The 21,105-nt window shown below is 42.0% G+C and overlaps 1 protein-coding gene and 1 pseudogene across 3 annotated transcripts in view; one reads left to right on the forward strand and one right to left on the reverse strand.

Annotated features, from left to right (window-relative positions):
• SNX12 (sorting nexin 12) overlaps nt 1-13,374 on the reverse strand; it is a gene marked incomplete at both ends in the record, with an annotated part of 58,246 nt that extends 44,872 nt beyond the window's left edge. The window contains 4 exons of one of the 2 annotated variants that reach the window (XM_084259079.1): nt 7,148-7,238; nt 7,621-7,745; nt 8,320-8,415; nt 13,210-13,374. In XM_084259079.1, the coding sequence (XP_084115205.1) occupies nt 7,148-7,238; nt 7,621-7,745; nt 8,320-8,415; nt 13,210-13,374 (477 nt within the window). Of the gene's footprint in view, nt 1-7,135; nt 7,239-7,620; nt 7,746-8,319; nt 8,416-13,209 lie in introns of those variants that run through there. The other variant, XM_084259080.1, reaches the window with a different exon arrangement.
• Nucleotides 13,375-14,996: 1,622 nt separating this feature from the next.
• LOC311187553 (26S proteasome non-ATPase regulatory subunit 12-like) lies at nt 14,997-20,952 on the forward strand (annotated as a pseudogene). Its single transcript has 3 exons — nt 14,997-15,020; nt 18,725-19,182; nt 20,472-20,952. The product of its transcript is annotated as a 26S proteasome non-ATPase regulatory subunit 12-like (transcript).
• Nucleotides 20,953-21,105: the final 153 nt, after the last annotated feature.

Below are 21,105 nucleotides of genomic sequence, written 5' to 3' on the forward strand. Positions count from 1 at the left end.
TAAGAAATACCATCTTCATCAAAATGTCTGATTATCGATTGTTCAGTATTTTGCCAAAGAAACCTTTTTGTGTGGAGGGCCTCCCTGGTGGCACAAGGGGTTAAGCACCACACTCAAAGCAATCCGCAGCCTCTGCAGCACGGGTTCGATCCCCGGCTGGCCAAAGAGAAACCCACATGGCAAAGCAGACCTCTCCTGACTCCCCTGCTGCTCCCCTCAGCAGTGTATTTCAGTCAGCCTGCCTGTTCTGTTCCCCATTCTGTCTCTGGTGAGTCCTCTCACCCCCGCTCCCTCCCTACCCTACCGCCCCCCACTCCCACCAGCATCTCTGGCCTGTGCCCCAGCTCTTGTATGCATAAATAAATCAATCTTTAAAAAAAAAAGAAATCTTTTTGTGTGGTAACAGGAACTTTTACTTCTCACTTCCTATAAACGGAAACTTAAACTGACTCTTAAAGGCAACTTGGTAGTACCTATCAAAACGTAAAATGCGGGCCTCCCCGGTGGCGCAGCGGTTGAGTGCTGGGTTGCAAAGCTGCCCGCAGCCTCTGCTGCGCCAGTTCGATCCCCGGCTGCTCCCCGGACCGGCGGAGGGTCCCTCATGGTGTGCAGACCTCTCCTGTCTCACCCGCTGCTCCCCTCAGCAGTGTATTTCAGTCCTTCTGCCTGTTCTGCTCCATGCTCTGACTCTGGTGAATTCTCTCACCCTCCCGTGCTTCTGAATGTACCCAGTGCTTGTATAAATAAATAAACAAATAAATACTTAAAAAAAAAAAAAGTAAAATGCCCACATCCTTTGACCCAGCAATTTTTCTCAAAATCCATCCTACAGAAATAAATACACAAGCAAGGTTGTATGTAGCATTACCTGTAATAGTGAATGATTGGAGACAAACTTCCATTGATGAGTGAATAATTAAATCATGATATGGTACCATGAAATGTTATGCCTTTTTTTTTTTTTTTGGTATTGTTCCATGAGTTCTCTCTTTTCCAGCCATTGGACTAAGCACTTTACTGTATGATCTCATTTAATTCTCACAGCAAACTTGTGATGTAAATACCAATATCGTGCCCATTTTATATATATATGGAAACTGAGGCTCAGAGAAATTAAGTACTTCACCAAAAATCACTCAGCTATTTAGTGCTTAAGCTGCACAATTAGTTACTCAATGTAATAGCATGGCAAGTTGTACCTTTGGTATTTAGAAAGTTCTGGTGATGACTTCAGAGAGCCCAACTATCATTGGGTAGACTGGATTATTGTGGGGTTCTATTAGGTCCTCGCCATTTGGTGGTTCCTTAAACACATAGATCTCAGCTCTGTAGATGAAGGACTTGCACCTCTGCAACCACAACTCTGCAGAGTCAAACTCAGAGAGCAAGAGCTGCTGAATGGAGAAATGTTTATTGAGCTGCTATAGTACTGTAACACGAAGGTATGCCACTGTTTTAAAAAATTTCCATGTGCTAATGTGACAAAGTCCACAATACATTGCAACATGAAAAAATTAAGTTGCAAAATAGTACATTTAATATCCCATTTTGTTTAAAAAAAAACTACATAAAAGTGTATGGCTATTCATACATATATATGTAAATGAATATACATTTACATATATTTGTGCATAAGCAAAATGTCTAGGAAGACATACCAAATTAGGTTACTCTTAGAGAATGGAAGTGGAGAGGGAGATGTAGCGAAATATTTTTTTATACATTAACATTTTGTTTGCATATTGTCAGTTAGCATTAGATTCTTTTAAATTTTGTCACCATACTAAAACATTTTAACAAAATAGGTACTTTTAAAATCAAAATAATCAAAGTATAATTTATATATTTTAAATACGAGTAATTCCATATAGGGATGAAGCGACTATTTCATTAAAAAAATTTCAGCCACAAGACCAAGGATAAAACCAGGGCAACTGTAAATCAAATCACCATTGAGTTTCAATTGGGTACTCATGACTGGATACAACAGGATGTGGGCAAGCAAAATCTAATCAGAATTAAATGAAGAGTCTTCATTTCCAGGAGAGGAAACTTACTGCTCTACAGCAAATTTTATCATATGAAAACAGTGTGCCTTCATCTTTTTGCTGGCATCACCTTCAAGGTTTAATCAATTCCTTGGCAAGGGTGGGAAACCATAAAAATTAGAGCTTCAAGATACCTTAGATCTCACTCAGTCAAATCCCCTCATTTTAGAGTAAATGGATTCAGAGTGGTGAAGCAATTTGCTTAAGGTGCTATGCTCATCTAACAGGATAGCCAACTTCAGAATCCAGGTTTCTACACCAGGCCTAATCTTATTTTCAGATCTTCCCGAGCCTTCATTCTGATGACATATTAGGAAATATTCCTATGAATCTAACTGTATTTACTGTTCACTTAAGTACTATGGCTTTATCCAGTTTCTGGTTGACCTTCAATTGGCAGTGCCTCTTAATCTTTTACCTTCAGTTTTTCTTTATCAAGTAACTGATGATCTACATTCAAATACTTACCACACCACCACAGGAAGCATCTATTTAAAGGAAGCCAGCCATGATTTAAAGAATCCTTTTGTAATGTTAATAATTACCCCGTTTTCTCTGTTTCATAAGAAATTAGTTTTCTGTTCTCAAAAGTATCAACAGAAGATAGAAAGACAGATAGAGAAAATAAAGAACGATTGTTCTTTTGTATAAGCAAGGGAAAAAAAGATAAGAGGAATGAGGGATGGTGGGTGGTTGGGAAGGGAGTGGCAAAGAACCACAAGCTAAAATAGTCACAAAGTGTTTATATTTTAAAAGTAACTTGAATACTGCAATGTATAAATGGACTCTAAACACCACCTAACCTTCAAGTTATAATTAAAGCAGTGTCCAGTTTTTGACTATGACTTAGAGACATGTGAGGGCCTTGGGAAAAATTCAGAATAATAAAGATAAAAGGGTTTAAAATGAGCCAAGTGAGGAAAAATTAAAACTGCAATTATGTCTAAGAAGACCAGCGGTGACTCAACAGTCCTTAAGGATATGAAGAACCATCCATTTCAGTGAGCAACTGGTCTGCATTTCCACAACAGAAAGTAATTTTACTGAACTTAGTACAGCATATACTTGAACATAGAAGTTTTTCACCTAGGATAGCTCATCAAATAAAAACCCCAGAGTAGCCTGTATGCTGTCTACCTCTCCCACCCTTTACTAGCTCAACTGCTCATCCCAAAGAATGGGTCAAAGGTTTATAAGATATCTTTGGAATGTGAAGATTTGGACTTTTGAGTCTAGCTACTATGTTAAGTATTTGTTAGTCTGTCTCCCAGGCTCCAGTGTGAGGCTGAACTGCTTCTGTGCTATGAAGAAAGGGAATTCATTAGTAGTAAACATGTAGATGAATGTGTAATGCTTGAATTTCCTATAGAAACATGCTTCTTCTCAGTATTTTTTTTAAAGATTTATTTATTTATTTATACAAGCACTGGGTACAGTCAGAAGCACGGGAGGGTGAGAGAATTCACCAGAGTCAGAGCGGGGAGCAGAACAGGCAGAAGGACTGAAATACACTGCTGAGGGGAGCAGCGGGTGAAACAGGAGAGGTCTGCGCGCCATGTGGGACCCTCCTCTGGTGGCCGGGGAGCAGCCGGGGATCGAACCGGTGCTGCAGAGGCTGTGGGCAGCTTCGCAACCCAGCACTCAACCGCTGCACCACCGGGGAGGCCCTCTTCTCAGTATTGATGGGTCAGAGGGCTTGGACTGAGATTCTTTCTGGACCCAGTGACTGTGCTAAAATGGCCAAGTTAATTCCAAAAAGGGGGAATTTACTGACCTGATTTTAAAAAAAAAAAAAAGACTGTATTACTAACTAGATTGCCTGGACCTCTTATTTTGTCTCTAGCATTTTCTTATCTTATATAGACAGACATTTCCTAAACTAAAATACAGTCTGTGAAGACAGAGAATGTAATCATTTTATTTGTACCATACCACCCTGGCCAAGCCCAGCTTTAACATAACACTGAGCAAACAAAAGGCTATCAATTAGTACTTTTTTTTTTTTTAAGATCTATTCACCTATGTATATAAGAACTGGGGTACAGGCCAGAGGTGTGGGGGGGGTGCAGTGAGAGGATTCACCAGAAATGGAGTGGGGAGCAGAACAGGCAGCCTGACTTAAATACACTGTTGAGGAGAGCAGTGGGTGAGCCAGGAGAGGTCTGCTGCACCATGTGGGTAGCTCCCTGGCCGGGGATCGAACTCATGCTGCAGTGGCTGCTAATAGCTTCATAGGTTGCGTCTTAACCTGTTGCGCCACCAGGGAGGCCCCACAATTAGTACTTATTAAAAGAATGCCATCTGTCCAACATTTTGTTAATATTTTATTTTATATCTGCTTTTTGTAGTTAATGTCTTAATTCACTCTCTAACTCTGCTGCCTCTGCAGGTAACATTACTCTTATCTCACAAAAACATCTACTTTTCGGGGGGCGGGAGGGGAAGGATTGGGGTCAGAATGGGGCGTTTGCAATTGTATGGGGGAATATAAAAATAAAATTTATTATTTAAAAAAAAAAATCTACTTTTCCCTATCCCCTCAGATATCTTTATCTAATTCCTAAACTACCAAACCTCTTAACTTCCTCAATTCAGGCCCCTCTCCTCTACTTAGATGTATCATTAAGTCGCCTTAATTCATTTTTTAAACACATCATTTTCTACACCTTCCCATGTTCAACTACATGATTAAAACTAGCTTTGACTTTCCAAACGACAAACCTTTTCCAAAACCCAGTTGTGTAAGATGCCATTTCAGAACACATTTGGTCAGATAATAATATCCACCAATCAAAAGTTATCAGGATACACTCACCTTTCTGCCTGAATCGAATCTATTTGAAATAAAAAAAATATCAGCTGAGGTAAAAATCCCATGAAACAAAGTGCTTATAGGTGGTGTATGGGTGTGTTGGAGAGCACATGCCCACATGCATTTAAGTACACGAATACATGCATATGTATACACATGTATGCACGCACGCACGCACGCATGCACACACATCCTCTAAATATATTCTGCCCAAACTATCACAAAACCACAGAGCTTAAAACCAAATTTGCTAAATCTAACACAAACCAAAGGTTCTGAGTCCTAACAGCTACTTCCTGCAAGCAGAGGTATTACCTCTGTGACAGTCAATTTTGAGTTGCAAGAAAGATAGGTAAATGTGACTACAGGCAGCTAGGTTTCTGGCTGTTTTTTTTTTAATTTAAATGCAAAACTTATCACCTCAGGACTCTTGACCACATTGCATGATTTCTGCACAGTACCCATCATATTCTAGGCACTAAAAACCAGTAAATTTATAACATAAGCAGAAGAAAAGAGGCTTGCTTCACAGTGGTTTAATATGAACAGAATTGAATATGACATTGTCTGACAGAAGAATGAACAGTTTGCTGAATAAAAGCCCCGAGGCAAGATATATACACAGCAGAAACGTATCCACAGCAGAAATGAGGCCTCAGGCTCTCAGCACTTGTTCACAATGAAAAGAATTTTTTAAAAAGTCAGTAACAGGATACAAATCAAAAAGGCAGCAACAACAGCAACACTGGGGAAATGGGGAAGGGAGCAGAGCCTCTCTCTAGGGGCTGCTCAGCCCCTGGCACAGGCGCGACAGCTGAAGAGCTCATCTGTCTCAGGGAAAGTCAACATTTAGATGGACTCCAAAGCCATGTCAAAATCCAATCCTAATATCTCCAATTAGGATCTTGTCAGAATCAGTAATCTTTTCCCAAAAGGCCCTGTATAAAAGAACGCCAATTCTTTCATGTAGGGAGTCTAGGCAAAGAGCTCCCACTTTTGACCTGACACCAGAGTTAACTTGCTCCCATCCCACCACTTGGACCCCCCGAAACAAACCACTATCTTCCAGGCAGCTGCCCAGGAAATTTGCCAGCCTCAAGAAGCTGCTTCAGACTCAAAAGATTTGAGATATCCATGCCAAGCTGCTATCCTCAGCTCAACTTCTGGAGGGAAAGCTGGAGTTCCATGGAAAACAGTGCAGGCAGTTCAATAACCCTGTGACCAGCCGAGGAGGGCAGCGACAACTCTTGCCCCTAAGCCCCATTCAACAGCTCAAAGTGCTTAGAAGTCAGAGATTGTGTGGTTTGTTCATGTGCTTCTGCCCTGTGGCAGCACTAAATGGGATGGGGGAATGGGAAAATGGAAGGAAGAGTGGTGATATCCTTCCCTACCATGGTAGGTACCTAAAAAATGAACCACTCCCACTTTTCAGGAAGTTACCTGGCAGTCGTGAGTTACCCCCTCCCCTCAAGCCACCAAACCTGCAAAGCTAACCCATGAAGTAGCAAGGACTTGGGAGGGAGAACTGCTTACCCACACTGACTCACCAGCTGTAAGCAAGAACGGGCAGCCAGACTGGGGTGCCACAAAGGAGAGGGTCTAGGCAACAGGAGTTCCCCTACTGCCCTATGGCTTTCTTCTGACTCTGAAGCAGCCATGATGATGGGTCTGGAAAACCCACACACCTTGCTCCACACAATAGACTGCTTAGATTCTAGGATTACTGCCATGAAAAGCAACAAGGGAGACAGAAAGGAAGAAAAGAAACTGTTGAGAAAACTGGGAGCAGGCCTAGAGAAAACAGAGAGTTTTTGGGTTTCTACCACTTTCTCAAAGAAGAAAAAGTTCATGCAGGTGGGAAAGGCAGGGCTTTTCCCTGCTCAGTATTCCTGGTTAAACCTAAGAGTAAGAAAAATTCCCTGGACTTGCAGCATCATTATGTATTCAAGTGCCTCACCAGCACAAGACCCACCCACTGACCAAGGTTAGCCTTCTAGCATGGGTAAATGCCCAAGAAATTGCCTTCCAGTTCAATCCTCCCACCCACCCACCCCAATCCCAAAGGGCATCTGCCTGTGGTTTCCCATCTCTCCTCAGAGAAGAGGATCCTAGCAGAGTGCCCATGGTGCAGTCAGGTACCAAGGAGCACAATACCAGACAGTTCATCAGGCCGGGGGATGGGCAGCCAACTTCAGATCAAAGAGAGAGAGAGGCTTAGTGTAAAAACCAATGTCATTTCAGCAGGAACGCAGAGGTCAAGTGGTGAGAGGCACTCCTACTGGCGCACCTTCCCAGGGACGTAGTTCCTGTCGATTGCCTCCTCCTGCAGGAACATGTGTAGGCAGCGTTCGTTCTGAGCCAGTGGGTGGCCAGCAATTCTATAAAGAGACCAAGATGATTATCAGTACTATTTGGGATCAGAGAGAATTCACAGATGGATGGGGGTGTGAACGGCGGAGGAAGGGCAAGGCCAGTCCTGAGGTTCTAGCAAGTAGAGGACAGCAGCAGGGAACCACTTCAACCTTAATATTGTAGAGGGGGAGGGAGCAATAAGGTCAGGAAACCCCTAGACACATCCAACGTGCAGCACTTGCTTAGGCCCTGAAGTATAGGATCAGAATTCTGGTCAAAGGAACAGAGTTTTACTGTCCAGTCACCCCACTGCGCCACATTACCCTTTATAAAAGAGGATAGAAGAAACATACAGAAAAGACCATGATGGCAAAAGTAGCAAGAGGAGCTCCCAGGAACTTGACTTACTTGTTAATAAACTGTTCGAGGCCCTGCCTCCTTTCTTCAATGAAAGACTCCTCGAAGATCCCTTCATCTCCTCGAAAAGGGAGCTGTCGCTTCAAGGCTTTCCCAGGCAGTGGTGGTACGACAATCTATTGGAAGAGAACAGAATACCAATCCCATGGGAGAAGCCAGAAAGGAAATGAGATGGTGAAGCACTGTGTACCTCATTTCCTATTAGGTTTAGGGTCCATCCTGTCCCAGAGCCAGCAACATGCACCAGCTGAGACCCACCAGCCAAGACCCGTGAGAACAAGATGGCTTAGAACCAGAGTTGTATTAAAAATTAATACAACTCTTTTGATGGGAAGACAGGTTTACTATCTCAAAAGAAAGGAAATAAATTCCAAACATTCCTCCCTTTCCTTAACCACCCAACCAAGAATTTAGCTAGGCCTTTCCTTAACAGTATATTTTCCATTCTTAGCTCCCACAGGCATTAAGTTGATGATTTCACTAGCCACTGAGTATTACTTTTTCTTTGAAATTTGTCTTGAAGTTACTACTTTCAAGTTTCAAAGATCCAATATACAGAAATTTGGTAGATAGAGTATGTTCACCCTCTCCGTTGCTTTCAAGATTTTACAGACGGTGATCTTTCTTATGCCCTCTCAATCTAGAAGAATTTCCTCCTCCAACAGTAACACACAGGGAATGGGGCCGTACCTTACTATCACGCTCCAACTCATTTTTTAACCACTCAAAGTCACTGTAGCGCCTTCGTACACAGGACTCCTTCAATTTGAAAATAGGTAGGTTTGTCTATAGGGAAGGAAGAATGAGAGAAGAGAGATGGTAAATAATGTTGGTAATAATGATGGTAATAATGACAGATGGCCACCTGTCATAACCATCTGGACAGGAACCAATGAAGACAGCTCCTATGGATCATGCTCCATAACCCTTTCAAAATACCACTTGGTGAACATCAATCCTTACCACACCCACGCTTGTCACAGTTCGTGATCAGAAGTCCTTTGCTTAGAACTCATCCTGGAATAGACTTGAAGTTATATGTAAATATGTAAAAATAAGGATTTTCACTGCATTTTATTATTTGTAATAATGTGTCCTATGATTGATGGACACATTCTTTAATTGGTTAAATAAATTAAGTTACACCTGTACAGTGGTATACTACACAATTATGAAAAGAATGTAAGAGAGATATATGTGCCAGTTCAGAAAGCTATCAAGCATTAAAATCAAGGTACAGAAATGAATATACAGCTTGCCTCTATTTGTGTTTTAAAAAAAGATAGACACATGTATATATTTATGAATATTTATAAAAAGATACTGGTAACAGTGATAGACTTTGGAGAATAAAGCTATACAGCTGGAATGGGTAGAATCGTCACACTTTTCATTGTACAATTTGAATTATAATGTAAATATATTACATTTTCAACTGAAAAGTGAATTTAGATTCCCTGGAAAGAGTAAGAGATAAATACCTCCAAGTAATGTCTTCCTCTGCTTTTCCTGTCAAAATATTCTCCATTCTACAAGTCCTACTTCATTCTGGAAATCTTTCCTTACACCAGCTTAATTTATTGGCCTCCCTCCCTCTCCTCTGAACTCCTATAACACTTATACTCTAGTAGTATCCCTATTGTTTTATGCCTCATCTTAGTCTTGCTACTACCTAAGTGAACTATAATTTAATTGAAATCAGGAGCCATGACTACTACTGCATCTCCCTAAATGCAGAGTAAGCAAGCTATTTAATAAATTCTCAATTGACTTACTGAGGCCCTATGTATCTGCTTACACCCTCTTTATTGACAGAAAGTGCAGAGGACCTCCCTGGTGGTACAGGGATTAAAGTCTCAGTGCTGTCAAGCTATAGCCAGCCACTGCAGCACGTGTTCGATCTGGGGAGCTGACCCACATGGCGCAGAAGACCTCTCCTGTCTCACCCGCTGCTCCCCTCAGCAGTATAGTTCAGTAGATCCACCTGTTCTGCTCCCCACTCTGTCTCTGGTGAATCCTCTCACCCCCGCTCCCATACTTCTGGCCTAAACCCCAGTTTTTCTATGCATAAATAAATAAAAATAAATTTTAAAAAATAAGTGCAGCAGAAATAGTCATCACATTAAGTTGGCTTACCATAGATTGCTTCCTGATATGAATCAGTTTACTCCCAAATCATTAAGAATCTCCTCAAGGCTCTACTACCAACATGGACTCCCTGGACAAAAAAGCCCCAATCTCTACTCCTGTCTACAAGTTCTACATAGAAATGGCCAGCCACATGTATTAATACTGACTGTATTTCCTGCAAGCCAATTCAGATAAGGACCTGGAAATAAAAGAAACTAGTTTTGTTCTATTGTGTAAAACTGACTCAGAAAGAGAAAAGAGCTGGCTGGAGCTATGCTATAGCTTCACACAATCCCCACTACATCATGCTTTGTGGTTCTCTAGTCTGGAAATTGTTCAAGGTCCAATTTTAGATATAGGTCATCAAAAGCCAAATAATTGGTCAAATTACATTAGTTACAACTCTACCCAGGATTACTGCCATCCAAGGAATGTCAATGTGGAGTCAGACATATGTAAAGTAAAACTGCCCAAACTAGTCTTTAGAAGAATAATAAACTAGAAACAGCTGCTTCTTTAGAAAGGTGAACCTCTAGAGGACAAAGGGAAGGGGGTTGGTTTTACAGTGTATCATTTGAATTTTGTACCATGTACATGCATTAACTATCCAAAATAAACCCTTACAGAGAACATTCTCAGAATTTGGCAAGAAATATATACTTGTGTCAAATCATTACACTGTATGCCTTAAACTTACATTATATTAAATGTCAACTATATCTCAATAAAGTTGGGGGGTGTAACAATAATGCAAGAAAGAAAAAAGTCCTTCAGTATCATGTCATTCTAGGTTTACACCAGAGTTTATTATAAACGCTATTGTATTTACATAGTTGGTTTTTACAGAAGCCAACCTACTAAGTAGGTTCTTCCCAGACACAGTTGAACCATGCTGCCATTTTGTGGACTTCCTTCTTTGATTCACAAAAATGCTATTCTTTCCCTACCCCCACAGGATAGTGACAATAATGGCCTTTCTTCTCAGCACCTAGCCATTGAAGGAAAGGGCTACTATGTATTAGGGTAGTCTCCCAGCTCCAACCTACAAATCATATGAGGAAGTCAGGATTGTGTAGAATAGGATATAGACAGCCCTTTGGCTCTGATCAACACAAAGTCAAGGGAAAGGAGAGGAAGAAGCAAAGTTCAAGCTCACAGGACAACTGACATTTGTTCCATACTCATCATGTGAAGTCACCATGACACCTCTCCAGACTCATTTCTTGAGGGTGGTGGGAGAGGAGGAATTCTTTCCTGAGCGAATATGAAAGAGAACAGCTTCAGAAATATTTAAAGAGAAACAAAAGAACAAAAAAGAGAGAAATATTTGGCTATTATACAAAAAGTCAGTGTCATCTGCTTCTACTGTACAGAATGCCTAACTCCCAAAGCCCATTCTGTCTCATGCTCCCAATAATGCCAACCATGATCTATTACTTAAAAGCAACTATGTACACCCAAATATGATTTTACCAACTTTTCCCAAAACAGAGTTCAATAAATGCCTATATAGTCATACATATCAACATATATACAAATTAAATCAAGCCCACAGAAATAGGAATTGCCATCAAATGTAGGAACTGTATCACTATACAATTAGAAATTGCAGAAAGGACTAATAAAAAGCTTAGAAGGTAGAAAAAAAAAACTGTATACTAAAGTTATGCAACTAAGCAATGACCAAAGAGACTAAAGTGTAAAGCAAAGAGCATGATGAGCTTTGGCATTAGACAGAGCTGAGTGCAAAGCCTAGCTCTGCCACTTGTAAGATACGTATACATGGGCAAGTTACCTAAATTGCAGTTCTCCTCAATTTCCTATCTGTAAAATGGGGTTTTGGCAAGGATTTAGAAACTAAAACTTAATTCAATACCTGGCACATTGTAGGCCCTAGAAGAACAGCCCCTGTTCTTATTAGAATGCCTGAAGTAGAGAACTAATTCACTCACCATCCCTAAGGCTCTTGGGTAATGCATGAGACAATGTCTCCCAGCACCCCGTTAGCCAGAGTCCTTATAATGAGCAAGTTATGCCCAGGCTTCCTCAGATAATTGAGTTCTCTCTAGCACTAATAACTTCCAGATATTATCATATTTTGAGGGATCCACTCTCCTTTCTTCCCCAAAGAAATGATTTCAAGTTGTTCTTATATAGACAAGTTTTTCTTGTTTCCTGTTATTCACTTTTCTTTCTTTAGTTTGAACTTTGACAAACATGAAATTTGGGATCATCATTTCTCCATTGGATGTGAAAGCCAAAGTAGGAAAACACTCATTTCATTCATTCGTTCATTCATTTGTTCATGAATGGAAGCTCATACACTCTTTCAGGTCTTCAAATACTGTTTGTGCAGCATGCTGTCACAAAGAATATTCAAGTCCTCTAGTCTGAGAAGAAAATATTAGAAAATGGCTCTAAAATTTTTTGTTTATAACCATGTCAACTGGCAAAAGAACCTACCAATCAAGTATCCTATCTGCACATCCCATCTTTGCACTGTGTACTAAGAACTAGAGAACAAAGTCCTCGGTAGTGTACACTGGAAGAAGTCACTTGTGAAATGTCATCTATTCAAGTAACTACAGACCAGGGTCTGGATTCAAAAGGTTAATCTAGGGCTTAAAGACAGTACTTTACATTACACTACAGAAAATCAAGATGAGAGCCAGTAAATATTGAAGTGAACATTCTGGATACTTCAAATTCAAAGAATCAGCAGAGGAAGAGAGCAGGGACTGACAATCCACCATTCCTGGTGCAAGCCAGGCCAGCTTTCACTGGGAGCCAGAGCATGTGGTATCTGAGAAAACTTAAGCACTTAACACTTCGGCTCTCCCTCAGATGCTAATTCGACACAAGTCTGGGAAGCACTCCCTCTCAAGGAGACTCCTTTATTTCTGCTTCACCAAGTCCAAGGTCTTCCTTTCCTGATGTCTACCTTCCTTTTAATCCAGGCTTTGCTTAAATTAACTCCATCCCAGGGAGACCTGCTGAGGAAGATGCCCGGCCTCCCTGCCCTCAGTCTTCGGAATGACTTCCCACAACCTAGTTTGGTTATGGGACCCAGCGCCATACCGCCCAGGTTTTCCATCCCCCCGCCCTCTGGCACCCTCCCTCCCCTCCTTCTGTCGCTCCAGTCGTGATGATTCCTATACCTCACTCTAAGCTTCTCCATCCTCCCCACCCTAGTCAGCCACGCCTCACTTCTTGCTCATGGGTACTTGTTTTCCCATCCCCCGGTCCGACGTGCCCCTCAGGAGTTCTCGGTACCTTCGGGCCACAACCGAGTCTGCTGACCTCTCTCCAAATCTATTATGCCCCTAACCTCCAAATGACCCTTCCGGGAGTCTGCTCCGTCGTCCCCATGGCAGCCACCCGCCCCCCTCCCCGCCTCCCCGCCCAGCCGCCCTGTCCTCCCTCAGCGGTCCCCCTCACCCCGTGACTCACCCGCATGCGAACCTCATAGGTGGTGAAGCGCGCGCGGCCCACGCCCACCGTCTGTGGATTAAAGATGTCGATCTCCAGGAAGTTACTTGGTGGCCCGTAAGCGTCGGTCAGGTCCTGCGGCTTCGAGTTAAGACGCCGAGTGTCAGCTACGGCCGTGTCCGACATCTTTCCGAAGGAAAGAACCGGACCGGGGAAGGGGGTGGGGGACAGAGACCGGAGGCAGGAGCGCGCACGGCCCCTCCCGCTTGCAAAATAACCAGCCAGGCCACTGATGGAGGCGCTGCGCACGCGCGCCCACGCACGCACGCTCGCGCACGTCGCCGCCCCGGGCCCCGCGCCCTGAATAGCGGCGCAGCGGACATGGAGCGTTCAGTAGCTAGGTGGAGTCATTCAGGCTTCGGGGCGTAGTTTGTGGCCGCCCCGGAACCTGCATGCCCCGGACGCTCCACCCTATATCCTGGGAAGCACTTACGGGCCGGCTCCGCCCATCGCCCCTTCTCAACCCCAGAAATTGGCTTATACCGCGTTTCAGTCAACGTTGGGCACCGCCAGCTAGGATCCTTCGGTGATAGGCCGAAGCCGGGTGACCTGAATAAGCCAGGGTTTTACGCGAAAACCCTGGGCCTTCTCCAGAGGGTGGGGTTCCCACAATAGTACCAAGAACCTAGCACGCAGCCCTACCGCTTGTGCCACTGATAGTTTCAATTCATTCCACACGCAGCTGACCACTCAGGATTATGGTGCTGGGAAAGCAGCGACGGTGGGAGTAAACAAAGATGATTTCTTATCCTCCCTTTTCAGGAAAATTGGGGCATACCTTCATCCTCCACTGTTGCCATATGAACACTAACTCCAGATGGACTCATATTATTTCTCCACAAATTGACGGCCTTTGTTTCATACCTTCTATCTCTACTCTGCAGAATTCCATACTTGGCCCTGCTCTGAGGTTTGCTTGCAGCCCATAATGGAGATAGAATGCATATCTACATGAGAAAATCTATAGAAATAGTAATATTCATACGGCTGATGGACAAATAACCCACATAAAGGGGGACAGCCCACCACATTCATTGTAGTGCTATTAGAAGAGGTTGCACCTGCCCTCTTCTGCTCAAAAACAGTTTCCATATCACTGATGCCTGACATTCTTTCAAAAGTGTATAAGACCCTGGGCCTCCCCGGTGGCGCAGCGGTTGAGTGCTGGGTTGCGAAGCTGCCAGCAGCCTCTGCAACGCCAGTTCGATCCCCGGCTGCTCCCTGGCCACCGGGCGAGGGTCCCACATGGCGCGCAGACCTCTCGTGCCGCCCGCTGCTCCCCTCAGCAGTGTACTCCGGTCCTTCTGCCTGCTCTGCTCCCCGCTCTGGCTCTGGTGAATTTGCTCACCCTCCCGCGCCTCTGAATGTACCCAGTGCTTGTATAAATAAAATAAAAATAAATCTTAAAAAAAAAAGAAGAAAAAAAATAGGAGTTCATGTTTAAAAAAAAAAAAGTGTATAAGACCCTATAATTTCACAATTAAGTTATTTAATCCAATTTAATTCACAGCTACTAATCAACTACTTATGTGCCAGAAACCATGCTAAATTAAACACTGAAGACTTAGAGCTAAATGAGAGAGTCCCTGACCTCAAGGAGCTAACGTTCTAGAGAGGGAGACAAGTAAATACAACTAACATAATGTGACAAATACAAAATAATCAAATGTTCAAAGTAGCACATATGACATAAATAATTGGTGGAATTAGCGAAGATTTCCAGGAGGAGAGAGCTGAGTTTGACAGACATGAAACAAGAGGAGTGGGAAAAGGTAATTTCTTACAGAGGGAGTAGCATCTGCAAAGTCATCCAGATAAGAACTAGCCTGGTATTTTTAAGTAATTATCAACAATTCTGATTGTGTAATACAAGTGCTTAGAGAAGTAGACTAGTTAGGAATGGTCAGGTGAGGATCTCTGGCTTTATGGTGTAGGTGACAGGAAGCCACTGAAGGATCTTCAGGAAAAAGACATAATCAGATTTGTGCTCTAGAAGAATTATTTTGCAGACCACATAAACGAGGTATTTGAGTTGACTAAGACTAATTGTGAGAGTATCGATAAGCCTTGTAATCAGGTAGTGATGACAGGAAAGGAGAAAGGGGAAGGGAGGACCGAGTTGGAGGTAATAGGTAGGACTTGTATCTGATTAGATATGATGGAATATAGTGTAGGACTTAAGCATGTGAGCCAGGGGTTTAGGTTTTAATCCCTGCTTTCTAACTGCATAACCTCGAACAGTTTAGCCAGATTTTTTCCTCATCTGCAAAACAGAAGTGATAAGACTTAAAGCTACCTCCAGGGCTTTTATGAGAATTCAATGAAATAAAATATGTGCAAAATAGTAAGCATTTAAATAAATCGGGGAGGGGGGTTTCTGTAGGAAATTCAGGTAGAGATGTCCAGCAGACAGCTAGAAATATTGGCCTGGAGCTTGAGCATATGATCAGGGTTAGAGATAGAGAATGGAAGTCATCAGCATACAGTATAAAAACAAAATGTGAAGAGGCAAGGACAGAAGTATTAAAAATTGGTGAGAGGGCCTCCCCAATGGCACAGTGGTTGAGCGCTGGGTTGCGAAGCTGCCCGCAGCCTCTGCAGTACCGGTTTGTTTGATCCCTGGCCACCGGGCGAGGGTCCCACATGGTGCGCAGACCTCTCCTGTCATGCCCGCTGTTCCCCTCAGCAGTGTACTTCCTTGTTCTGTTCCCCACTCTGGCTCTGGTGAAATCTCTCACCCTCCCGCACTTCTGACTATACCCAGTGCTTGTATAAATAAATAAATCTTAAAAAAAAATTGGTGAGAGCATGAAGTGTTGAGGAAAGTGTAAATCCATACAGTATTTCTGGGAGACAAATTGGCAGTATGTATAAAAAAAAAAAAAAAACTTGACATCTAGAAACTTGTAATACTGGTTGTCTCTGGATAGCAGAACTGGAGAACAGGAGTCAGCGATAGCAGAGAGAGTTGTTTTTCATTTTCATTTCATTTATGTTTAATGACTTTTTGAATATAATTTTTTTATTTTTATTTTAATTTTGGGGGTTACATTTTTGCTCCTCCTTCACTCACCTTCCACCAAAGTTCCATTGCCAATGTCATATTCCATTCCTCCCCATCCCTTCCTCGCTCACCCTCCCATTCCCTCTGGCAGTCAGTGTATTTTTCACAGAGTCTAAGATATTTTTGCTGTACTTTGCCAGTTTTTTTGGTTTTGGCATTTATAGTCTGAAAATGAGTGAAACCATCTTTCACTTTGTGACTTATTTCACTTAACATAATCACCTCATGATCCACCCACTTTATGCCAAAAGACACGGTTTCCTCTTTTGTTTTGATAGCTCAATAGTATTTCACTGAGTCTATATTCCATAATTTCTTTATCCAGTCATTTGTCAATAGGCATATATGTTTGTTCCATGATTTTGTAGCCATATTTTCCTAACTTATGGATTTGTTTATATGACGAGACTTACAAAGGGTTAGTGGGTTCTATATTTTACACTTTGTACCTCAGTCACTTTCATTATAAAATTCAAAATAAAATTCAATGTTGGGGCCTCCCTGGTGGCGTAAGGGGTTAAGTCTCAGCACTATCAAGCTTTTGGCAGCCACTGCAGCACAAGTTCGATCCCCAACCAGAGAGCTAACCCACATGGCACAGCAGACCTCTCCTGTCTCACCCACTGCTCCCCTCAGCAGTGTATTTCAGTAAATCTGCCTGTTCTGCTCCCCACTCTGTTTCTGGCGAATCCTCTCACCACCACCCCCACCTCTGGCCTACACCCCAGCTCTTTTATGCATAAATAAATAAAATTTTAACAAAATAAAATTCAGGCCTCCCTTAGTGGTACAGCGGGTTGAGCACAGCGCTGTGAAGCTGTCCGCAGGCTCCACAGCACAGTTTCGATTCTCGGCTGGCCAGGAGATACCCACATGGCGTGGCAGACCTCTCCTGTCTTGCCTGCTGCTCCCCTCAGCAGTGTTTTTGGTCCATCTGCCTGTTCTGCTCCCCTCTCTGTCACTGATGAATTCTGTCACCCCCCACATCTCTGGCCTGTACCCCAGTTCTTGTATAAATAAATAAATCTTAAAAAAAAAATAAAATTCAATGTCATGTGTAAATTTGTGTAAATGGCCAAAATTCAAGGTTCTCCTAAGTAACCATTTTAAATAATGATCTATACTAGTTGATATGGAATGATGACCACAAAAAAAGTGAAAAAAGCTGGTAAAAATATTGTCATATGATGCCATTTGTATTCTTGTATATGATATAAATAATTTTTAAAGACTAAAAAGATATAAATAAGTGCTAGCAATGGTTACCTATGTGTTGGAGTCTATGTTTTTATTTATGATTTTTTAAAGGTTTTGATGTTTAAACAATGAACATATGCTTCTTTTTTCATCAGGAAAAATAAAACTACTTCCACTTAGAGAAGAAAACACCCAAAGGGCAGGCACAAGAAAAGAAGCTTGTGGCCTGAGAAGTAGGAGTGATCTGAAAGGGAGATAAAATATGTTTCCAAAAGGAGCAGGTATGTGCTTAATAGTTTTTAATACAGTAGAATGGTCAAATAAGATAAAGTCTGAGAGGTGGCCACTAAATCTGACAATTACCTAAAAGAGAGTAGTTTCGGTAGAGCACTGGAGGTAGGACCCAGACTGCAGTGGATTGAAAACTGAATCAGAAGTGGGGAAGAAGAAATATTCAATAGAAATTATTCTCATGAGAAGCTTGCCTAGGATGGGAGCGCACTACCTAGCGGGCAATGTGTTGTCAAAGAAGGGTTTGTTTGTTCATTTTTTTAAAAAAGTCAATTGGAATATATTTTTTCCAAATTATGTTTATTGAGCTAAACTAGGTATGTATCTTTGTATCTGCTCTGAGGGTTATAGATTCAAACCTCTACAAATGCATACTTTCACACCCTGCCCACCACCAGTGCCCCCACAATCCTCCACCATATTCCCTTGGATCTCTTCCCTCTCCCACTCCTACCCCACCAATATCACCCTCTGGTTGCCTCAGTTTTACAGTTAGAGAGTTTACTACTGGTTGGGTTTTGACTGACCCTTTGTTGTGTTGCTCTGTATTCTATATAGAAGTGAGACCAGTCAGTATTTGTTTTTCTTCTTCTGACTTATTTCCCTTGGCATTATCCTCTCCAGTTCCATGAGACTTGAATCTATTTAACAGCTTGGATGTAGGGAAGGATTTTATAGAAATTGAGTAGTTGAATATACAGGCAAGTAAAGGCATAAATAAGACTTAAAAATCAAATAGCCCTAGGAAAATTGTGCAGGTTCAATACACAATGTAGGGTAATATATGGTCCTTTTTATTATTAAGAGAAAGATTTGATAGGATGGAAAGCAGAAAGTAAAGGGTACTGAACTAATTGAATCTTTTGCAGGAGGGCTAAGTCAAGAGACACTCAAGCAGGGACCATGGCAGATGATGACTTGTAGTGGGCTGATGGGTGCATTGTCAAGATGGAGGTGGACTACAGCACCTTAGTGGACCAGCATCTGCCAAAGTGTGAGAAGCTAGCCAAAGAAGGAAGATGTCAAAAAATCATTGAAACCCTTCTCTCTTTGGAAAAACAGACCCGCACTGCTTCTGATATGGTGTGTACCTCCTGTATCTTAGTTGCAGTAGGGAAGATGTGCTTGAGGGTAAAGAATGGGATTTACTTAATGAAAATATTATGCTTTTGTCAAAAAAGACAGAAAAACAAGCTGTTGCAAAAGTGGTTCAGCTGTGCTGTGCTTACAGTGGGGCAATCACCTTCCAATCAAACTTTGATTAATTGGTATTCTACAAATGGTTACAGAAGGAAAGATTTATGTTGAAATTGAGCATTCTCTGCTGACTAAAACATTAGCCATTATAAAAAAAAATGGTGACAATGAAAGAGGCAATCTCCGTTTTTTTCCCCTTTTTTATGTTATACTTTATTCTTTTTATTTGTGGTAACATTAGGATTCTCCCCATCAAGTATTGCCACGTAGGTACCTGTCACCAAATCACCCATTGTCCACCACCATGGCCCTTTGTGCTTCCTTCCCTCTTTGTTCCTACTACACACACACACACACACACACACACACACACACACACTTTGGATGCTTCAGTTGTATTGTCGGTTTTTAAGAGTCAGCTTTTTAGGTTGTCTTTCTCTAGTTCTTAGTTTGGTTTCTCTATAATTGCACATATTAGCGACACCATCTGGTATTTATCTTTCTCTTTCTGACTTATTTCACTTAGGATTATCTCTTCCAACTCCATGCATGTTGCTGCAAATGGCATGAGTTTAGTTTTTTGATTATTGAGTAATATTCTATTGTGTATATGTACCACAGCTTCTTTATCCACTCATCTATTTGGGGACACTTAGGGTGTTTTGATAACTTGGCTATTGTAAATTATGTTGCTATGAAGATAGGGGTGCAGGTTTCCTTGGGAATTGGTGTTTTTCTATTTGGGGGGTAGATATCTAAGAGTGGAATTGCTGGGTTGTATGGCAGATACATCTTTAGTCTTTTGAAAACCCTTCAGACAGCTTTCCATAGGGATTAGACCAGTCTATATTCCCACCAACAGTGTAAGGTGTAAGAAGTTTCCCTTTTCTCCACACCCTTGCCAGCATTTGTTGTTTCTTTTCATTCCGATGTGAGCCATTCTCACTGGTATGAGATGGTATTTCATTGTGGTTTCATATGCCTATTTGCCATTGTATGTCTCCTTTGGAGAAGTGTTTACTTAGATCCTCTGCCCATTTCTTTTCTTTTAAGATATATTTATTTATGCATATAAGAACTAGGGTACAGGCCAGAGGTGCAGGGGGGTGAGAGGATTCACCAGAGACAGAGTGGGGGACCGAACAGGTGGATCTACCGAAATACACTGCTGAGGACAAGACAGACAGGAGAGGTCTGCTGCGCCATGTGGGTAGCTCCCTGGCAGGCCGGGGGGTTTGAACTCATGCTGCAGTGGCTGCAGATAGCTTCACAGTACTGTGCTTAACCCCTTGCACCACCAGGGAGGCCCACTCTGCCCAGTTCTTAATTGAGTTATTTGTTTTCTTTTTGTTGAGTTGTATGAACTCTTTATAGATATTTGATGCCAGTCCCTTTTCAGATGTATGGTTTCCAAATATTTTCTCCCACTCCATAGGGTGTTTTTTGTTTAGTTGTGGTCTCCTTTGCTGTGCAGAAGAGTCAGCCTCCATTTTACAAGAGCTGCAGGTAGAAATATATGGGTCAATGGAAAAGAAAAAGTTAGTGTAGTTTATCTGAGGGCAAATGAGGCTCTGCCTGGCTGTGAAGGATTACATTCATATACAAATCATCAGCAAGAAAATTAATACCAGATTTTTCTGGGAAGAAAATGCAAAGAGATTAAAGTCAAAATACTAAGACAATGATTTGGCTAAATCAGTATGAGGGGTCTTATTTGTCTATGTGTAAGCACTACAGAGCAATATGCAGTGCTCCCTCTATACAAGCTGAAAGCAAAAAGTAGCAACAGGCTCTGAAAATATTGTCCTTTATGTTATGTTGACTCCTTTTGATAATGAACAGTCAGATTTTGTTCACTAAGTGGTGACAGGAAGTTAGAAGTAATTGCTAAGTATAAGCATCTTTTAAAACTTTTTACCATAATGTCCTACATTGCTGTTGGGAGTGCAAACTAGTCCAACCACTATGGAGAGCTGTCTGGAGATTCCTCAACCTGCTAAAAATGGAGCTACCATACGACCCAGCAATTCCACTTCTAGGGATCTACCCAAAGGACACAAAAACTTTGATTCAAGAGAGCACCTGCATCCTTATGTTTATTGCAGCAC

The sequence above is a fragment of the Talpa europaea genome (genome assembly GCF_964194135.1).
Source record: "Talpa europaea genome assembly, chromosome: X".
NCBI lineage: Eukaryota > Metazoa > Chordata > Mammalia > Eulipotyphla > Talpidae > Talpa > Talpa europaea.